Source organism: Carlito syrichta, unplaced genomic scaffold, assembly GCF_000164805.1.
Source record: "Carlito syrichta isolate Samal-C Ts95f unplaced genomic scaffold, Tarsius_syrichta-2.0.1 Scaffold115681, whole genome shotgun sequence".
Lineage (NCBI taxonomy): Eukaryota > Metazoa > Chordata > Mammalia > Primates > Tarsiidae > Carlito > Carlito syrichta.
The window spans coordinates 449,058-470,957 of record NW_007059777.1 but is presented as its reverse complement, the minus strand read 5'-3'; the positions used below and the strand labels follow the sequence as shown (position 1 = coordinate 470,957).

Below are 21,900 nucleotides of genomic sequence, written 5' to 3'. Positions count from 1 at the left end.
TGGTGCACACCTGTAGTTCCAGCTACTTGGAGGGCTGAGGCAGAAGGATCGTCTGAACTCAGCAGGTCGAGGCTGTAGTGGCTGTGAGCATGCCATTGCACTCCAGCCTGGATGACATAGTGAGACTCCAACTCAAAAAAAAAAAAAAAATGTATATATATATATATATATACATACACACATACATACTTCCCCCTCATTTTGCTCTGTGAAAATTTATCTCAAACTGTGCCTCTAGAGTCTCATTTACAATAAGAAGCAGGCAGATGTTAGAAATGGTATTTGATTTTTGTTTCTAGATCATATGGGGGGGAGTCTACCAAATGACACAGGATTATTATATAGAATTATGCATATTTTTCCTTAATAATGAAGAATGAATGGGTATTCAATCAAAAAGTTTAAAAAGAAAACTTTTGTTAAATGATGTTAAATAGTTTTCATCTTCAATAAGCCTAGAAGCATCCTTTCTTAGGTAGTTACTTTCAGAATTGTGGTCAATGAAGATTTAAGAAGCACTCCTATTTATCAAAAATCAATGTTTCTTTTAATTAAAGGGGCTTAGGAAAAACAGAAAGCACTTTTCCCATTGTATTGTTTGCAGTTGTTCTTCATGAGACAATACTGAGTTTCCATTAGCTTTGTGTAATTCAAGCATCTGATAACCATTGTCAAATGCTGAAGACGTTACTGCATAAGTCTGATTTAGAACAGCTATTTGGATTTCAATTATTAATGAAATTAGTGTCCTGAATGTCAGCAAGAGCATTGCCTTAGGTAAAGGCTGTAAAGGAAATCATATTAGTGTGGAATTTCCTCTCCTTAGGGACTCCTCTTAGATTACATTATTCACTTAGCTATCTCCTGTCAGGGAAATGGAAATGTTGGCCATGATCTGATCTTGCGGCAGAACCAAAAGGAGACGTTCAGGGATTTCGTGATGGCATCAGTTCCAAAACGTATGCACGGTGCTGGCTTTGCTTTTGGTCCTACTGAGTGTTTACCAAATAGCACCTGTAAGGATAGTGCAAGCTGGCAAACAGAGAAGGACGGAGCGGAGAACATTTTTTAGGAAGAATTGAGCGGCCTTCCATCTGGTAGGCAAGTTTGCATTTTTCCTCTTTGGGACCTGCCCAGAAACATTGGCAAGTGTGATGGCTCCTCTGTGGCCCTGTATCCTGGTGGCCATCTCAGGTGAGTCCACTTAGCGATTTTATTAGGCACTGAGTGTTAATTTTGAAGCTAGAGACACTATTTTTATACACCGTGCTATAGAATACCTGAGTATTTGTTTTTATTTGTCACCTGTAAAATGCCAGTCCTGTGAAGGTACGTGGAGATTTGTGATTTATTCCTGAAATTGCAGATATACATACAGATAGCATCAAACAAACTTTTTACACATAGCTGAAAATATGCTCTGAGATGTTATAATTGCTTGATACATTTCTTCTTCTCTAGAAATCAAGCTCTTTGCAGCACCTTACATTGAGAGTTTGGGGCATTCCTTTTCAAATTTGCTTTTATGTGTGAATAATATATTGGTATTATCCAAAATAGTTTTGACTTCACTATGAGCTTTTAACAGCCCAGAGAAAAAGTCTCTTGGATTTGTCACAGCAACGGACATGGGTATATCATTTTGGTAGAGGTTTTATCATCCAGCATTACCACATCTATATAGGTGATAATTATATTTCTAAGGACCTGTATAAACTTGCAGATTTTGAGCATGTAATTCCTCTTAAAAACACTTCAGAAACTAATGTTTTTTTTCTAAATTTCTGGAACTATACTTTGATAGTGCCAGTATTAACTCTACTGAATCACACCATTTTAGTTAGGATACAATTCATTCTTAGTAAGTGTGTACAAATCAAGAATTTATGGTTATGCTGGTGTTTCCCAATACCCCACTTCCTTGAGGGTTCTCCTAGAGCTTGTTTCTGAATTCTCAAGTTTTAAAATATAACTGGAAGCAGAATGAGTCAATTACAGAGATGAGTTAGAAATTTGGTAGCCAGGAAGCTGAAAATGATTTTTTTATTGGGTAGAGAAGAAAAATAGCCACTTATCATTAAAGTATAAAAATCCTGAATGTTGAACGTAAAGGATAAAAGCATATCTTAATTATAAAAATAAAAACAGAGGAAATTTCATTAAATGCCAAATGGGTTTCTTAGCAGAAAATAATTGTGAACATTAAACTAAGATAAAATAGAAAAATGAAGGTAAAGACACAGAAGAAATTCTTAATGATATCTCTTTCTAATGTTTTGTATTATGCATGATTTTTGTTCTAAATGTAGCAGAAAAAGTGTTTTAATAGCGTCTAATAACCAGTGCTTCACCATAAATCACACTGAAGACATTTGTTACAGAAAAAATATGCCTTTTGGAATTTTACTGAGTTTTACTTTATTTACAAATTTTACTCTATTTACAAACCAGGATGATTTGTAAATATAAGAGCACTGAACCAACCACCAAGACACGGCTGCTCCCAGGAGGCCATGTGTTGAGGCAGAAGGAGGCCTGAACTTGGAGAACCTTCTAGACCCTGCTTCACACTACTCACCAGCCATATGACCCCGAGCAAGCCCTTTGATCTCTTAGAGACTCAATTTCCCCGTAGGTTAATTGTTTAATTTTTAATTTTTAATTTTTTTTTGAGTTGGAGTCTCACTCTGTTGCCTAGGTTGGAGTGCAGTGATACACTCACGGCCACCCCAGCGTCGACCTGCTGGGCTCAAGTAATCCTTCCACCTCAGCCTTCCAAGTAGCCAGAACTACAGGCGCGTGCTACCATGTCTACCTAATTTTTTTTTTCGTAAAGATGAAGTCTTGCTAAGTTGCCTGGATTGGTCTTGAACCCGCAGGCTCAGGCAATCCACTTGCCTCAGCATCCCAAAGTGCTGAAATTATAGGCTTGCCACCAAGTCTGGCCAATTGTTTATTTTTTAAAAAATCAATCAATTAATTAATTTTGAAAGTCGACATCTCACTCTTCACCCAAGCAGGAATGCAGCGACACAATCACGGCTCACTGGAGCCTCAACCTCTTGGGCTCAGATGATCCTTCTGCTTCAACCTCCCGAGTAGTTAGGACTACGGGCACACGCCACTGTGCCCAGCTAATTAAAAAAAAATGTTTTTGTAGAGGTGAGGTCTCGCTACATTGCATAGGCTGGTTTCAACCTCCTGGGCTCAAGCAATTTATTCCCAAAGTGCTGGGATTACAGGCATGTAACCGTTCATTTTGAGTATTCGTGAAAATCAAATACGATAGCCTTGTGGAATTGTAAGGTGCAACACAAATGTAAGATATTATTAACCTGAAAACACACACCCAGAGAAAATAACACTGGTTGTTTCTGCCCAATAATGTACCCCACACAGTAAGTCAGTCTTCCTTTTGAAGGGTTACTCCCTGCTGTTCCTGATATTCTCAGGGAGCCAGGTCAGTTTAGTGTCATGATGAAGAGCTTGGACTTTGAACCCAGACCAGCTGTGTTTAAATTGTAGCCTCTTCATTAGCAAGATGTGTGACCTTGGGCCATACTAACCTCACTGTGCCTGTAGTTCCTCACCTGCGTAAAATAGTGCCCTCCTGGGCCAGGCGCAGTGGCTCACACTTTTTTTTTTTTAATCAGAGTCTCATTCTGTCGCCCAGGCTGGAGTGCCGTGGTAGCTTACAGCCACTGCAGCCTCAACCTACTGGGCTCAGACGATCCTTCATGCCTCAGCCTTCCAAGTAGCACACCACCACGTCCAGCTAATTTTTTGATTTTTTTGTAGAGATGAGGTCTCACCAAGTTGTCCAGGCTGGTCTCGAACCCCTGGACTCAAGCAATCCTCTCACCTCCGCCTCCAAAGTGTTGGGGAATTCAGGCGTGAGCCACATTTGTAGTCCTAAGCACTTTGAGAGACTGAGGTTGGAAGATGGCTTGAGCCCAGGAGTTGGAGACCAGCCTGGGCAACACAGCAAAACATTGTCTCTACAAAAAATAAAAAAGAAGAAAAAGAAAAGAAAAAAAAATTAGCCAAGTGTGGTGGCACGCACCTGTAGTCCCAGTTATTCAGGATGTTGAGGTGGAAGGATCTTCTGAACCTGGGAGGTCGAGGCTGCTGTGAGCCGTGATCGTCATGAACATGCCACTGCACTTCAACCTGGGTGACAGAGTGAGACCCTGACTGGAAAAAAAAAAAATAGTGCATTCCTCATAGGACTGTAGAGTATCTATCTTACAAGGTCATTGTGAACATTAAAGAGTCTTCATGAGAAGGGTTTAGCCTAGTGCCTGACATACAGTAAGCATCCAGTTAGTGTTGGGAATTCAGTACCTAAATCTCTATTTCCCTCTGACCTCTCACATATATGTATAACTTTCTTTTTATCCTAAAGATACATACTAACTACAGCATGAGTAGCACTTTTCATTAAAGTGCTCCAAACACTATAAGTAAGTGCATGTAAGAGAATAACTCATTCAAACAAGGAAAACAAAGGAATAATCATATTGTATTCTTATCTTCTTTTTAAAACTCTCTTCACCTACAAGTGCTCAGTCCCTAACACATCTTTACTTTCCAGAAATCTTACAAGTGAATTAATGGAAGCTGATTATTAGCATTCAAGGAGGCAGTGTTGGCAAGGAATCTTTTCTGGGTCTGTTGATAGCTTCCATCAGTGTCTGTTGAAACATCACTGAACTGTGAGTCATTTAGTGCTTGTGTGAATGTCACATTAGCTTTCAAGGGGCATAATTTACTGTTAATTAATGGTCACTTAAATCCTTAATCTCTCTCCTGTAATTGATCTTTCTCCTCAGGCAAATTTGCATTCATAGTAGAAATGTAATTTATTATTTCTTCCCATCTCTTCCTCTTTTTGGTTTATTTAAGCACATTTCCGTTTGCTTATCATTTTCTCCCTTCTTTGCTGATTTCTCTTTTGTTCTTTGTCCTAGCTTCCAAAGACTTTCTCCTTTTGACCAAAGATTTTGACATATTCCAGAAAACACATGTTTATCCACAGGGAACCTATGGATTGTCTCCTAGAAAAGATAGCAGAGGGGAACTTGAGTCTTTATGAGCAGTGGGTACAAAGAGCACAGTCATTTCTCAGAATTATGTTTTAATGTGGTCTTAGGTCGTTTCCTGTATTGAAACACACCCATTTTGGTGTTTCCCCAACTGAGACTTGAATTGGGAGCTTTCAAGTGAGGTAAAAGTAAAGCTGCCCAAAGCAAAGTTTGCAGGAAAACACCAGGTCCAGCTTAGCTTTATGTTCCTGACTTCCCTCCCTTTGGGTAAAGCAGCGAGAAACATTCTTAGGTAGAGAGATTCACAGCACACTTTTTGACAATAATGGTTCACAAAAACTCTGCAAATGATGCCGGATGCAAGCCACCCACCTTCGTCCTGCACGCCTGAATAGCTAACGCCATTTTCGGCATCTTCTTGGGTGAATAGTGAGGGAGTTAAAATGCTCGTTAGAGTCCCAGCTCTGATGGGAATGAAAGTGACTATTGCATTGCCCACAAGGTGTCTGACATTGCACCTCCAGCATCGTTGTTAACATTTTGGGCACACTGACATTGTTAAATCATAGAAATTGCTGCCTGTGGGCAAGTGACATGACATCATTCATAAAGAAATGGGTATAAACAGGATTGTCGCGCAGGGAGAAGCGATCTCATTTACAGTTTCCTGCTGGATCCCTCATACCTTCAGCAGCTCATCAAAATAACCATCAAAACCACTGAGAGCCCAGGCGAATTCACACGCAGGACACCACAGATGGATTTCACTCACGCGCTGTGTCAGGAGGTGTGCAATTTGCTTCAGTCCAATGACTTAGTGAAGCTTTGAATCCCCTAAGGGCTGGCAAAGCTTGTGAACAAAATATCTTTTTGCAATTCAGAGAAAGCCCTCGCAAATTTGTCACTTCCAATTGCTGGTGCCCATTTCTCTTGCTTCCTTTTCCCTGGCCTCTCCTACAAATACAGCTCCCCTCAAATCAAGATTTGGTGGGGGGTGGAGGGAGGGGATCAGAAGAAATGGTTGTTCCCTGGATCCAGAGAGAATTTTCCCAAAATAAAGATCTCATTTTCTGACAAGTGCGTTTTATTTAAAAACAGACAAAGGGAGAAAAGAAATTTTTGAGGAGCAAAGTGTGAATTGAGATCTCATTATCTAGAAATCCATACAAGTCTTTGGGTTCACTGGTTTGTCTATGTTTCTGCTTGCGTTTTCTGTTCGATTGTTGAATTACAAATTTTAAAAAGTCAAAATAAAAACCAAGGTAGGAGTTGTGTTGGCTAAGTGTACAGTTAGGTTTCTTCTGTATGCCAGGAGGGGGTGGTACAGGAATAAAGAAAAGATTCTGTCTCCAAGATGCATGATTGCTGTAAAATGGAATTGGAGTGCAGTTTACAACCTTGGAGATGGGACTGATTTATGTTTACAATGAGGTTTTTCCACTGGACACTTAGAGCATCAGCTTACTTTAAAACAAGTGTCTGCCAAAGACCCACTAGCTGGCTATGAATTTATGCAGATGGGGGTGAGTTGGAAACTATATTCTACTTAAGAGCCACCAAGTCCTGAATAGTCTGAACTCTCCTAAAGATGCTAAGTATCTCTTTATTTTCTTTTTTCGTCCCCCCCCCTTTTTTTTTGAGGGAGTTACACTCTGTCACCCAGACTGGAGTGCGGTGGCATGATCACAGTTCACCACAGTTTCTACCTCCTGAGCTCAGGTGATCCTTCTACCTCAGCCACCTGAGGAGCTGGGAATATAGGACTATACCATCACACCTGGCTTATTTTATTTTATTTCCTCTTTTAGTTTTTATTTAAAATTGTGGGGTACAATTCAGGGCGAGGTATATAAATATTCACCATGCAGGTACCCTTATCGATGAGATGTGCCCACCTTCCCCAGGCAGATATCGACTCCTGTCAATCCCACCTCCCCACCCTCACACCCCCCTCCCCACAGTTTCCCACCACTTTCAATCCTTTTCTTATAGTAGTACCATAATTGTTCAAGGTCCATTTATGAGTGAGAACATGCAATACTCAGCTCTTTGCTTCTGTGAGAGATCACTCAGTATTATAGACTCTAAGTCCATCCAGGTTGCTGCGAAGTTCATGATTTTGTTCTTCTTTATGGCTGTGTAGTATTCCATTGCGTATATGTACCACATTTTTTTAATCCAGTCCTCTTTTGATGGGCAGCATGGTTGGTTCCATGTTCTTGCTATTGTGAACAATGTTGCAATAATATTTTATTTTATTTTTATTTTTTGAGTCAGAGTCTCACTCTGTCACCCAGGCTGGAGTGCAGTGACACACTCCTGGCCACTGCATCCTTGGTCTACTGGGCTCAGGCAGTCCGTCAGCCTCAGCCTTCCAAGTAGCTGGAACCATAGGCATGTGCCACCATGCTCACTGATTTTTTGATTTATTGTAGAGACAAGGTCTCGCCATGTTGCTTAGGCTGGTCTTGAAACTCTGAGCTTAGGTAATTCTTTTGCCTCTGCCTCCCAAAATGCTGGGATTACAGGCGTGTGCCACCACACCTAGCCTAATTTTATTTTTATTTTTGTTTTTCATAGAGACAAGATCTTGCTATATTGCCCTGGCTGGTCTCAAACTCCTGGGCTCAAGCAATCCTCTCGCCTCTGTCTCCAAAGTGCTGGGCTTACAGGTGTGAGCCACCACACCTGGCCTAATTTTATTTTTATTTTTGTTTTTCATAGAGACAAGATATCGCTATATTGCCCAGTCTGGTCTCAAACTCCTGGGCTCAAGGATCTTCCAGCCTCGGCCTCTCAAAGTGCTGGGATTAACAGGCATGAGCCACTGCACCCGGCCAAGATCCTCTTATTTTTATCTTCACAGTGATAGTTTTCTTTTTCAGGAATTCTTGCCACAGGTACACCTCAGCCCAGGAATTCTGCTCTGCATCATCTCACCAAACAGCTGTTACAGAAATATCACAAGGAAGTGAGACCAGTGCGTGACTGGAGCGAGGCCACCCTGGTCAACCTGGACCTATTTGTCCATGCTATATTGGATGTGGTAAGGACCATCTTGCCCTTTCCCCTTCTTGTAACCCTCTTTTAAGACGACCTGCAGTGTAAGCAGGGGCCTAGGGCAGGTAATCTTTTTATTTTTAGTTTTTGAGTTGGAGTCTCACTCTGTCACCCAGGCTGGAGTGCAGAGTGACACGCTCATGACCACTGCAGCCTCCACCTGCTGAGCTCAGGTGGTCCTTCCACCTCAGCCTTCCAAGTAGTCAAAACTATAGGCACGTGATACCACACCCACCTTATTTTTCGGTTTACTGTAGAGATGAGGTCTCACCAAGTTGCCCAGGCTGGTCTTGAACCCCTGAGCTCAGGCAATCCTCCTGCCTCGACCTCCCAAAGTGCTGGGATTACAGGCTTGAGCCACCGCGCCTGGCGGGTCACCTTCTTACGACTAGTTGAATTGGCAGAGAAGTTGTGCTCGATTCATTTTAGCAGCTAGTGTGAATAAAATATTTATTAGGCAAATCACACTTTCTATTCCCCAGTGTACATTGGGAGGGGCAAAGAATCTAGAAATATGAGTTTCGCTAAATTAAGATGTTTAAGAATTGTGGTCATGGACCGCAGTACATATTTTGCTGAAACCAAAAATATCAATGGGTTCCCCATGGTTCATATTTGTGAGCGATAATAGTAGATTTAAAAAGAGATTGGCCAGGCGCCATTGGTGGCTCACGCCTGTCATCCTAGAACCTTGGGAGGCCAAGGCGGGTGGATTGCTTGAACCCAGGAGTTTGAGACCAGCTTAGGCAACATAGCAAAACCTTGTCTCTACAAAAAAATCAGCGGGCGTGGTGGCATGCACCTATAGTCCCAGCTACTTGGGAGGCTGAGATGAAAGGATCACCTGAGCCCAGGAAGTTGAAGCTGCTGTGAGCCATGACCATGCCACTGCACTCCAGCTTGGGTGAAAGAGTAAGACCCTGACTCAGAGACAGAGAGAGGGAGGGAGGGGGAGAGAGAGAGAGAGAGAGAGAGAGAGAGAGACAGAGAGAGGGAGGGAGGGGGAGAGAGAGAGAGAGAGAGAGAGAGAGAGATCCACTACTTGTCTGAAATGGTAAATGCCTTGGTATCTTGAGTTTATAAGTATTTGCTAAGGATGGCAGGCAGGATTAGTTTATTAAAGCATCCCATTCCTCGTAGATCTGAAAGATGGTTGTGGGAATGAAATGAGGACATGCATGAAGTAGTTAGCAGCGTTCCTAGCAAGCCATCAATAAATGACGGCCCTGATGGTTATCCCCTTGTCCTCTTCCTCCTTTGTTCTAATTACAAAGTCTTCAGTGTCAACAGGCCCCAGGTTGATTTTGCTTTTCCTTAAAACCAGACTTTACTGGGCTTGTTTTGTCAAAATAGTTTAATAATTGTTTTTCAATTTGCATCTCAAAACTTTTTTTTTCTAATCGAGAGATATATATTTTTTATTTCATTAGCTTTTGGGGGTACAAATAGTTTTGGATTACATGGATGCATTGTATGGTAGCAAAGAAGTCTGGGCTTTAAGTGTCCCCATCACCTGCCCCTGTGCACACTATACCCAAGAGGCGATTTTTCATCCCTCTCCTCCTTCCTATCCGCCCCTTTCTGAGTCTCCAGCGTCCGTTTATACCATTCTCTATGCCTCTACAGATCCTTGGTTTAGCACCCACTTATAAATGAGAACATGCAGGTGTTTGGTTTTCTGTCCCTGCGTTAGTTCACCTGGGATGATATTCTCCAGTTCCATCCAAGTCGTTGCCAAAAAAACCCATTAATGAATTTTTTTTTTTTTTTTTGAGTTGGAATCTCACTCTGTCACCCAGACTGGAGTGCAGTGGCTGTTCCCGGCCACCGCAGCCTCGACCTGCTGGGCTCCGGCGATCCTTCTGCCTCAGCCTTCCGAGTAGCCGGAATTACAGGCATGTGCTACCACGCCCGGCTGATTTTTTGATTTATTGTAGAGATGAGGTCTCACTGCCCAGGCGGGTCTCGAACCCGCGGGCTCAGGCGATCCACTCACCTCAGCCTCCCAAAGGCGCGGGATTACCGCTGAGCCACCGAGCCCGGCTTATGAATTTTTTTTTTTTTTTAATGGCTGAATAGTCCATGGTATACATGCACCATATTTTCATGATCACTGCTCAGCTGATGGGCATTTAGGTTGATTTTGCATCTTTGCAATTGTGAATTGTGTTGCAATGAACAATCACATGTAGGTGTCTTTTTTGCAATTGAGGTATAATTACATTTATTGAAATGCACAGATCTTAAGTATACAGAGCAATGAGTTTTGATGATTACACATGCCCATATAATCCACATCTCTATCAAGATATCAGAGATCCTCAAAAAATTCCCTCATTCCCTTCCTAGTCCAGAAGGACTGTGATTAGTTTTCCCAATTCTAGACATTCACAGGAGTGAAATTTTATTATATGTACTCTATTGTGTCTGACTTTTCCACTCAACGTGATGTTTTTGAGGTTCGCTCGTGCTGTTGTGTGTATCAATTGTTTGTTCCATTTTATTGAAAAGCGGTCTTCAGTTATTTGTTTATCCATTTTCCTTTTGAACCATTAAGGTTGTTTCCGGTTTTAGAATAGTATGAATAAAGGTGCTAAGAACATTCTTGTACAAGTCTTTTTGTGTATATGTTTCCATTTCTCTTGGGTAAAACCTAAGAGAACTTGAATGACTGGGTCACAGGATGGTATACACTTAATGAGAAACTGTCGGACTGACTTACAGAGTGATTGTACATTTTACACTCCCACCAACAAGCTATGAGAGTTCTTGTTGCTTCACATCTTCACCGACATTTGGTGTAATTAATGTTTTAGATTTTATCCATTCTAGGAAGGGTATAGTGGTATTTCATCGTGTTTTTGCTTTACATTTGCCTGATGGCTAATGATTTTGAGCTCTTTTTCATGTGCTTATTGCTTGCTACAGATCTTTCTTTGTGAAGTACCTGTTTAAGTCTCCTCTCTCCTCTCCTCCTCCTTCCTTCCTCCTCCTCCTCCTCCTCCTCCTCCTCCTCTTCTTCTTCTTCTTTTCTCTCTCTCTCATTTTTGTTGAGTTGGGATCTTTGGGATCTTACTCTTTTCCAGGCTGGAATGCAGTGGCACAATTAGGGCTTACCACAAACTCCACCTCCTGGGTTCAGGCAATCCTTCCACCTCAGACTTCTGTGTAGCTGAGACCACAGGCGTGTGCTACCATGCTCAGTTTATTTTTTATTTTTTTGTAGAAATGAGGTCTTGCTATGTTGCCTAGGATGGCCCCAAACTCCAGTTCTCCCCCCTTGACCTCCCAACATGCTAGGATGACAGGCATAGGTCACCACATGTACCCCATTTTCCCATTTTTTTATTAGGTCTTTGGTCTTTTTATTATAGATTTATAGGAGCATTTTTTAATATTCTGGGATTCTGGGTACAAATCCTTTGTCAGTTATGTATTGTAAATGTTTATTCCTGGTCTGTGTCTTGCCTACTCATTTTCTTAATGGGTCTCATGATGAACAAACATTTTAAAATTTGATGATGTCTGTTATGGTTTGAATGTGTCCCCCAAATCTCATCTGCAAATTCTTAGGTTGATGGTATTTAGAGGTGGGGCCCTAATTAAGATGGTGGCTTTAAAAGGAAAGGAAGAGAGATCTAAATGGATGTGCTCATGCCCTCTCATCACACGATGTCCTCTACTATGTTATGAAACAGTAAGAAAGCCCTTGTCAGATGTGGTCCCTCAACCTTAACCTTTCCAGCCTCCAGAACTGTAAGAAATACATTTCTTTTTTTTTATAGATTACAGTCTTGGGTCTTAAGTTTTAGCAAGAGAAAATGGACTAAGGCAAAGTCCATTTTTATTAACTTTTTATTTGTGGTGCTTTCTGGGTACTAGCTAAGAAATCTTTGCTATTCAAAGTCACAGAGATAGTCTCCTTTGTCTTCTAGAAGCTTTATAATTATTAGCGCTTAGATTTAGGTCTATAATCTACTGATAATTAATTTTCATGATAGTGTGAGAGATGGGTCAAGGTTTGTTTGTGTGTTTGCTTTGTTTTATTTTTTGCATTCAGATAAGAGTTGTTCCAGCACATTTATTTTTTCATTTTTGAGACAGGCTCTAAGATTTATTATCATTACTAAATCTTATGAGTTCTATTGTTTCCTACCTTTATTCCCAGCGTTGGCTATAATGAGAGTTCTAGAAAGAGCCGAAAAGAAACATGCTTCCTCCTCTCAATTCCAACAATGTAGCTCTTCAGTTCTGGCCTCTTTGAGATTGGGTCAGTGTCTTTTTTTTTATTGCCAACACCATTTTTTAGAAAACGCTTTCCTTTTCCCCACTGAAATGCCTTTGTGCTTTGCTCAAAAATTAAATTGATTGTATAAGTGTCAGTCTATTTCTCTTGAAACCAGGTAGTATAAGTTCTCTAATTTTTTTCTTTATTTTAAAGGTTGTTTTTTTTTTTTGGCTTGTTAGGTTATTTGCATTTTTATATAAATCTTGGAATTACCTTGTCAATTTCTACTTTTCCTTTTTACATTTATTTTTTATTTTTTGAATTGGGGTCTCACTCTCATCCAGGCTTAAGTGCAGTGGTATGATCACAGCTCTCTGCAGCCTCGACCTCCTGGGCTCAGGTGATCCTTCCACCTCAGCCTCACAAGTAGCAGGGACTATAGGTTTGTGCCTAATTTTTTGATTTCTTTGCAGCAATGAGGTCTCACAATGTTGTCCAGGCTGATCTCAAACTCCTGGGCTCAAGTAATCCTCTCACCTCGGGCTTCCAAAGTGCTAGGATTACAAGGGTAAACCACCATGCCTGGCCAATTTCTACTTTTTAAAAAGCCTGCTGGCTGGGCTTAGTGACTCAACCTATACAATCCCAGCACTTTGGGAGGCCAAGGTAAGTGGATTGCCTGAGTCCGCAGGTTTGAGACCAGCCCAAGCAACTTGGTGAAACTTTGCCTCTATAAGAAATTTTTAAAAACTAGCCGGTAATGGTAGCGTTGTGCCTGCAGTTTCAGCTATTTGGAAACCTGAGGCAGAAGGATAGCTGGAGCCCAGCGGGTTGAAGTTGGGATGGCCGTGAGTGTGCCACTGCTCTCCAGCCTGGGCGACAGAGTGAGACTGCAACTCAAAAAATAAAAATAAAAGCCTGCTGGTAGCTTGTTTGGAATGGTGTGAAAACTACAGATCAGTTTGAGTGAGAATTGACATCTTAATAATATTGAGCATTCCAATTCTTGAACATGGTATGTCACTGATTCTTTAGTGGTGTCTTGTAATCTTCATTGTCAAAGTTTTACATATAGTCTCTTAAATTTGTTTTGAACTATGTTTAATGCTACTATAAATACTATATAAAGTTTTCTATTTTGTAATTTTTGTTGTTGTTATGTTTGATTTTGTATGTTGACTTTGGATTCTGTGACCTTGCTAAATTCACTTATGATTATTGTAGTGCTTTGTAAGTTAATATTTTCTGTATATGTGATCACGATATCTAGTAGTTTTTTTCCTTTGTAATTTATAAATTCTTTTTATTTATTTACTTATTTTGGTTCTATTGCTTGCTCCCATTCTCAAGGAAAGTCTTCATCATTAAGGGTAAGGTTAGTTAGTTTTTTTCTTATCGGCGTTCTTTATCTGATTGAGGAAGTTTCCCATTTCTTGTATGCTAAGAATTTTTTTTTTTTTGAGTCGGAGTCTCACTCTGTCACCCAGACTGGAATTCAGTGGCACGCTCATGGCCACCACAACCCAACCTGCTGGGCTCAGGGGATCCTTCTGCTTCAGCCTTCCAAGTAGCTGGGTTCACAGGTGTGCGCCACCATACCCGGCTAATTTTTGATTTATTGTAGAGACGAGTTCTCTCCAAGTTACCTAGGCTGGTCTCGAAGCCCTGGGCTCAGGCAGTCCTCTCACCTTAGTCTCCCAAAGAGCTGGGATAACCGTGCCCCGCCAAGAATATTTTAAAATCATGAATGCATATTAAATTATGTCAAATGCTTTTTCTACATCTGTCTGAATGATCATATAATATTTCTCTTTTATTCTATTCATATGGTAAATTATATTGATTGATATTTTGTTTTTGTTTTGAATCTGGATCTTCCTCAGTTACCCAGTCTGGAGTGCAGTGGCACAATCAGGGCTCACTGAAGACTTGACCTTCTTGAGCTCAGGCGATGTCCACCTCAGCCTCCTGGGTTGCCGTGACTACAGGTGTGTGCCACCACACTCTGCTAATTTTAAACTGTTTTGTAGAGATGTGGTCTCACTATGTTGCCCAGGCTTGTCTCGAACTCCTGAGCTCAAGCAATCCTCCTGTTTCAGCCTCCCAAAGTGCTGGGATTATAGGCGTGAGTCACTGCACCTGGATTGATTTTTCAAATGTTAAATCATTTCTTCATACTTGGGATAAACCACACTTGATCTTGATATATATATCGTGTGTGTGTGTATGAATGAGGGGGACCCAAAAAACCCCCACAATCAAGACAAGTGTCCTAGGAACCCAACAGCATTGGTATATCAGCTAGTGTTGTGAGAGGCTGTGTTCAGCTTCAGTGAATTTTTTTTGGAGAGTCTTTCAATGCCTTTGCCTGTTTATTGGCTTAAAATTATTCATAATTTTTTCTTTTTGTTATGTTAATGTACATAGGCTCTCTTGTAGCCTATTTTAAGTCTCATATTGGTAATCTGAGTTTTCTCTTATTTTTCCCTGGACCAATCTTGCTGTAGTTTTATCAGTTTTTTCAAATAACAAAATTTGGACTTGGTAATTTTCTCTGTTGATTACTTTCTAACTCACTGATGTGTGCTTTTGACTTTATTTCTTTCTTCTACTTACTTTGTTTTGTTTTGTTTTTTGAGTTGGTGTCTCACTCTGTCACCCAGGATGGAGTGCAGTGGCATGCTCATGGCCACCGCAGCCTTGACCCGCTGGGCTCAGGCAATCCTTTCACCTCGGCCTTCCAAGTAGCTGGAACCATAGGTTCACATTACTACACCTAGATAATTTTTTGATTTACTGTTGAGATGAGGTCTCACCAAGTTGCCCAGGCTGGTCTCGAACCCCTGGACTCAGGCAAATCTCTCTCTTCCACCTTCCAAAGTGCTGGGATTACAGGCATGAACCACTGCACACGGCTTACTTTGGTTTTAATGTGTTCTTTTTAAATCTAGTTTTGCAAAGTATAAACTTAGACAACTAATTTTAAACCATTTTTCTTGTTTAGTATAAGCATTTAAAGATATACATTTTCCTTTAAACACTACTTTGTTGTATCCTACAAGTTTTGTGGGTTTTTTTTTTTGAGTTGGAGTCTCACTCTGTTGCCCAGACTAGACTGCAGTGGCTGCTCTTGGCCACCGCAGCCTCGATTTGCTGGGTTCCGGCGATCCTTCCGCTCGGCCTTCCAAGTATCTGAAACTACAGGCATGCACTACCACGCCTGGTAATTTTTTGATTTATCGTAGAGATGAGGTCTTGCCAAGTTGCCCAGGCAGATCTCGAACCTGCGGGAGTAGGCAATCTACTCACCTCAGCCTCCCAAAGCGTGGGATTACAGGCTGAACCACAGAGCCTGACCTCTTTTTAGTTTTAAAGGCTATTTTTGATAGATTCTTTTAGATATTCTGTGTAGGAAAATTACACTGTCTGTGAGTAAATTCTTACTTCTTTCTTTCCAATCTTTATACCTATGTTTCCTTTTTGTCCCTTCTTGCACTGGCTAGGACCTCCAGTACAATGTTGAATAGAACTGCATATTGTTCTATAATACTGATTCTATAAGTGTGGTTGACAGTGTTGTTCAAATCTTCTGTAATCCTTTTTTACTTTTTTGTCTTCTTTCTTGGGTACACTTGTTCTTTTAATTTCATAAATTTCCCAATTATGATAGTAGTTTGTCTATTTCTTTGTGTATGTTGGTGCTCTGTAATTAGGTGTGTACACATTTAGAACTATATGTCTTTTTTTCTTTTGAGTCAGAGTCTCACTCTGTCTCCCAGGCTGGAATGCAGTGGCATGCTCATGGCCACTCCAGGCTCAACATGCTGGGCTCAGGGGATCCTTCTGCCTCAGCCTTCCAAGTAGCTGGAATTACAGGCATGTGCCACCACGCCCAGCAAATTTTTTAAAAATTTTATTGTAGAGGTGAGGTCTCACCAAGTTGCCCAGGCTGGTCTCCAACCCATGGGCTCAGGCAGTCCTCTCATCTCCACCTCCCAATGTGCTGGGATTGTAGGCATGAGCCACCGTGCCTGGCCAGAATTGTGTCTTCTTGACAAACAGATTCTTTTATCATTATGAAATGGCCCCTTCATCTCTGGTAGTATTCCCTTTCTTGAAGTTTTCCTTATGCTTACCTTTTGCATGTTATATCCTTTGCCATCCTTCTATTTTGAATAGGTGTCCCTTGACAACATTTGTATTTGAAATAATTTGTTGTAGACAATAGGCAGATGGGTCTTACTCTTTTTTTTCTTTAAACTTTTTATTTTGAAGGCCAGGTGTGGTGGGTCACGCCTATAATCCTAGCACTTTAGGAGCTGAGGTGAGAGGATTGCTTGAGCCCAGGAGTTTGAGACCAGCTGGGGCAACATAACAATACTCCATCTCTACAAAAAAAATTTTAAAAATTGGCCAGGCATGGTGGCGTGCAACTGTGGTCCCAGACATTTGGAAGGTTGAGGTGGAAGGATCACCTGAGCCCAGGTGGCTGAGGCTGCACTGAGCTGTGGTTCTGCCACTGTACTCCAGTCTGGACAACAAAGTGAGACACCAACTCAAAAAGAAAAAAAATGAACTTTTAATTTGAAATCATTATACACATACAGAGAGCTACAAATAATTGTACAGGTGCCCAATCTCTCCCAATGGCAATATCTTGCATAAATATAGTACGGTATCCATACTGGAAAATCAACATCAATACAATCCAGAGTTTATTCAGATTTCTCCAGTTTACTTGTACTCATTTGTGTGTGTGTGTATGTGTGTGTAGTTCTGTGTCATTTTATTTTACACGTATATCTTTGTGTAACCATCACCACACAGCACACAACCGTGTCATCACCCCAGGGCTCCCTGGTGCCATCCCTTCACAAACATGCCCCCTTCTCCCCTACTAATCCCTAACTTGCTACCCCTCATCTCTTCTCAATCTTGATGCTATTTCAAGAATATTAAGTAGATGGAAACATACAGTATAGAATCTTTGAAGTTGACTTTTTCTCTTTTTTTAGATTAGAAAATAGGCCAGGCGCGTTGGCTCAGCCTGTAATCTTGGGACTTTGGGAGGCCGAGGTGAGAGAATTGCCTGAGCCCAGCCTGGGCAACTTGGCGAGACCTCATCTCTACAATAAATCACACAAAAAATTAGCTGAGTGAGGTGGCATGCATCTGTAGTTCTGGCTACTTGGCAGGTTGAAGTGGAAGGATCGTCTGAGCCCAGCAGGTCGAGGCTGGGGTGGCCATGAGCGTGCCACTGCACTCTAGCCTGGAAGACAGTGAGACTCCAACTGAAAAAAAAAAAAGCAAGAAAATATAGTTTATTTAAAAAGTAAACTAGAAAGAGAGAGAGAGAGAGAGAAAAGAAGAGATTCACCTCCCCAAGGTAGGGAAGGGGGCCAAAGCCAGGAAGCACAGTGACAGTCATAGCTCAAAGATCATCACATGGCCACACCAGAGTCTAGTAAGGCAATGACAGCTTTTTTCCTCTGGCATAACTCCCTTAAGGTTCATCTGTGTTGCTGTGCGTACCACCAGTTCATTTCTTTTTATTGCTGAATACTATTCCAGGTTATTGCTTTTGTTAAGCTGGTCTGACAGTCTGTGCATTTTAATGGAAGTGCTTAGTCCATTTGCCAATACCATCTTGCTATTCGTTTTCTAGTTGGCCCATGGGTTTTTGTTCCTCTGTTCTTCATGCGCTGCCTTATCTGAGACAATTTAATAAAAAATAAAAATCATAAAATACTTAAAAATATTTGATTATAGTATTTGCTTTTTGGCTATCCATCTTTGTATTGTTTTTTAGATCCAGCCTTAAGGATTTCCATTGTTTAGTTATTACATTATGTTAGAGTTCACATCATGACAAGTCACATAAAATGTATGAAACTTACAATGGTAAAATTCCATTAGCCTGCTCCCCCATCCTTTCCGTGACTTTTGTCTTCAGTTTTACATTTATGTACATAAAATACCCCCACAACATAATTTTTTTTCTTGAGTCAGGGTCTCACTCTGTCACCCAAACTGGAGTGCAATGGCATGATCACAATGATCATGGCACACAGCAGCCTCGATCTCCTGGACTCAGGCGACCCTTCCACCTCAGCATTACAGGCGTGTGCCACCATGCCTGGCTAATTTTTTTTTTTTTTTGTAGCGATGAGGTTTCGCTATGTTGCTCAAGGGGGTCTTGAACTCCTGTGATCAAGCAATCTTCTCATCTTGGCCTCCCAAAGTGCTGGGATTTCAGGCGTAAGCCACTTCACCAGGCCAATATTATTATTTTAATGTACTTTGTTAAAATAATTTAATAATTTCTATTTAGTTTATTTTAATGGAGATTTCTATATATTAATATCTCAAAACTAGCAGTAAATCATAGGATTTACTGCTAGTTTTGAGTCAGTTTTTTTTTTTTTTGACTCAGAATTAAGTATTGAAATTGCTGAAAAAATAAATTAGAAACTTAGAGTATAGGGTTTAATTTTCTTTTTTAACTGATTCAGGTTACATTGGTGTAATTTTTCCCCAGCTTACATAAACCACTAATCAAGTGTTTCTTAGTAATCAGAAATATTTAAATGACATCAAAAATCCCCCCTCCTTTTACTTAAACAACAAATTGCATTTTTCCTAGTTTTATTTTCCCACTCATTCTATTAAAAATCCTAACCCTGGCTGGGTTAGGTGGCTCATGTCTGTGATCCCAGCACATTGGCAGGCCAAGGTAGGAGGATGGCTTGTACCCAGAAGGTCGAGACCAGTGTAGGCAACATAGTGAGAGCTCATCTCTACAAAAAAACTAAAAAATAAAAAAAGCAAAAAATTAGCTGGGCATAGTGGCATGCAACTGTATTCCCAGCTTTTTCAGAGGCTGAGGTGAAAGGATTGCCTGAGCCCAGGAGGTCGAGGCTGTGGCAGCTGTGATTGTGCTGTTGCACTCCAGCCTGGGCAACAGAGGGAGATCCTGACTCCAAAAAAAAAAAAGAAGCTGTAAGATCTGAGAAAATATTGTTTAATTACATACCAGGAAATACCCCACATCCAAAGATCTGATCTTAAACCGTTCCTATGAAAAAACTTTGTCTTTTTTCTAATTGGATATTGAACTTGAATTATGAAGACTTAATCTTCTGGGGCTGTTTCTTCACCTGATTAAAAGATATATAATTAATTCCTTTCCATCTACTTGTCAGTGGGTTATTATGACTGTGTTGCTTACCAGACATTGTCCAATGGCAAAAGCATGGTTAGAGTGGAAATAACAACACAAAACATGTCACGTACCATCCTGGGGCAGAGATAGAATCAGCCTTGAGTAAGGGACTAAGATTACTTCTTAGTCCTCTCCTCATCCTTCTCCTTTCTGGCTTCATATTGATTAAGATACAGTAAAATCGCTCAGGCTTCCCTTTACAGGCTTATTTGGAGATGAATAGAAAAGATGTAAGGTCTTTATATTCATATTTTCCCTGGGAACAAATGTATCCAATTGACATTTTTTCTCTAACTCTTTCTTCTTTCCCTGACAAAAAGAAAGTCAGATTCTTTGTAGGAGGTCAACAGAACACCACTGTTTTTTTAAAAATTTTTTGATTTTAAAGATGTGGGGTACAATACAGTTAGGTATACAAATGTTCATTATGCACGTACCCTTGTTGATGAGGTGTGCCCCCGACTCCCGCCCCACCCAGCCAGATTCCCACTACTGTCAATCCTTTTCTTATGGTATTATGATAGTTGTTCAAGGTCTGCTTATAAGTGAGAACACGTGATACTCAGAACTTTGTTTCTGTGATAGGTCACTCAGTATTATCCCCACTGCTGTGGAGAATACTCATTTGTTACTAAAATATGTTAGCTGTAACATATTATTGGTCATGGCAAATTTTATTTTGGAAATCTGGAAAATTCCTATATCTTATCCCCCTGCTATTATCTCTACTGTCCTGCTTATCTTCTCCACGGACTCAGTACTTTATAACGAACCTGGACCCCTTGGTTCTTCCTACCTGTACACCATTCATTCTGCTGTTTCTTCAGCCAAATGTCTTTTTCATCATTCTCCATCTGCAACATATTATCGTCCTTCAAAGCCCGATTTCTGAAAGAAATTCCCCTCAGTTCCCTAAAGTGACAGCAATATCTCCTTTCTTTAAATCCACTTATGTCTGTATAGCTCTCTTAAAAAAAAAAAAAAAAAAAACTTTGAAAAGACCCACTTTTTCTTTTAAATTTTTATTTATTTAATTTATAGAGACGTTGCAGGGGGAGGGAGTTCTTACTTTGTTGCCCAGGCTGGTCTCGAACTCCTGGGCTCAAACAATCCTCCCACGTCAGTCTCCCAAAGTGCTGGGATTACAGGCATGAGCCACCATGCCCGACCTTAAGTCTGTGTATTTCCTAATGTACTTAGTTATTTGTTACAATGTCATATGCCCTAATTTAGTATGAGCGACTTGTTGGGAAGGCTTTTCTTACTCATATTTGTATTTCCCACAACGTGCAGCACGATATATTTTACTCCCAAGACACTGGATGGATCCTTGTCAAAGGAATGAATGAATTTAAAAATATAAGTACCAATTGTAGATGGTCTTTATAAATGGCGTGGCTATTCTGAATATGCTTCACAAATGTCTCTATTGCGTGCAGGTGGGCCAAGCCTAAACTTAGTTCCAGAGACAGGAACAGTTTTGAAGGGCTTGATAAAATTGCTCACAGATTCTGCTCAGACAAGGACACTCCCAATGTGAATAGATAACTTGTTGGATGCATCTGCCAGCCGCTGAACTGCTGGCAAGTTTTGTTTAGAATGAAGAGCTTTCAGCCCAGCACCTCGCTTCCATTATAATGTTTTGCCTCCTGTTTTGTTTATATAAAAGACTACAGTCTTGTCTTAGAATTTCTGGGTATTATGAGTACCTTAGGGAAATCTGATTATAGAGATAATCTACTCAACAGTGAAGAGTTTCAATTTGTTTCTATTGAGTTTTGTCAATTCCGAATCCCAGATACCTTTGTATTCCAGTCCATTGACTAGAGCCTCCCAGCCAGACGTTGAGGCATCTGTTTCTATAGTCTCCGGAACTGGGAAAGATAAATAAGAATGTGGGGGAATTATCTGTATATTTGCTAACCACCAATTTAGATCTAAATAGACTCCCTCTGTTAGGAAGACTAATGAATTCCAATTCTCTGAAATATCCTTTGCTTTTAACAAGCAAGATGGAAGGTAGCTAAAGAAGAAAAAAAAAAGGAGAGAGCTACACAGAGGGAAAAGCTGTGAATAATGCCACCAGAGAACCAATTATGTTCACCAGCTGGCATTGAGAAACTTGTTTCCTTTGACAAAAAAAGATTTTAGTTTTAGCCTCAAAATACTTTTTGACATTGTGTTCTTTAGGGCTGAATGACGAATCCTCCCAGCCACCCCCATAAAGTGCTAGAAAAAAAATTCTCAGCATTATTGTTGCATGGAATATGCCAAAGCAAGAAGATAAAAACAAGCTAAGGCATCAACATGGCAGCTAATAAGAATCAGCTGGATAAAATGGTAGC

The 21,900-nt window shown here is 40.6% G+C and overlaps 1 protein-coding gene across 1 annotated transcript in view; it reads left to right on the top strand.

Moving 5' to 3' along the window:
• Positions 1–1,148: 1,148 nt before the first annotated feature.
• The window catches only part of HTR3B (5-hydroxytryptamine receptor 3B), a 40,627-nt gene continuing 19,875 nt past the window's right edge, over positions 1,149–21,900 (top strand). Inside the window, exons 1-2 of the mRNA XM_008073347.2 lie at positions 1,149–1,194; positions 7,931–8,091. Of these exons, the coding sequence (XP_008071538.1) occupies positions 1,155–1,194; positions 7,931–8,091 (201 nt within the window). The 5' untranslated portion in view covers positions 1,149–1,154. The remainder of the gene's footprint in view (positions 1,195–7,930; positions 8,092–21,900) is intronic.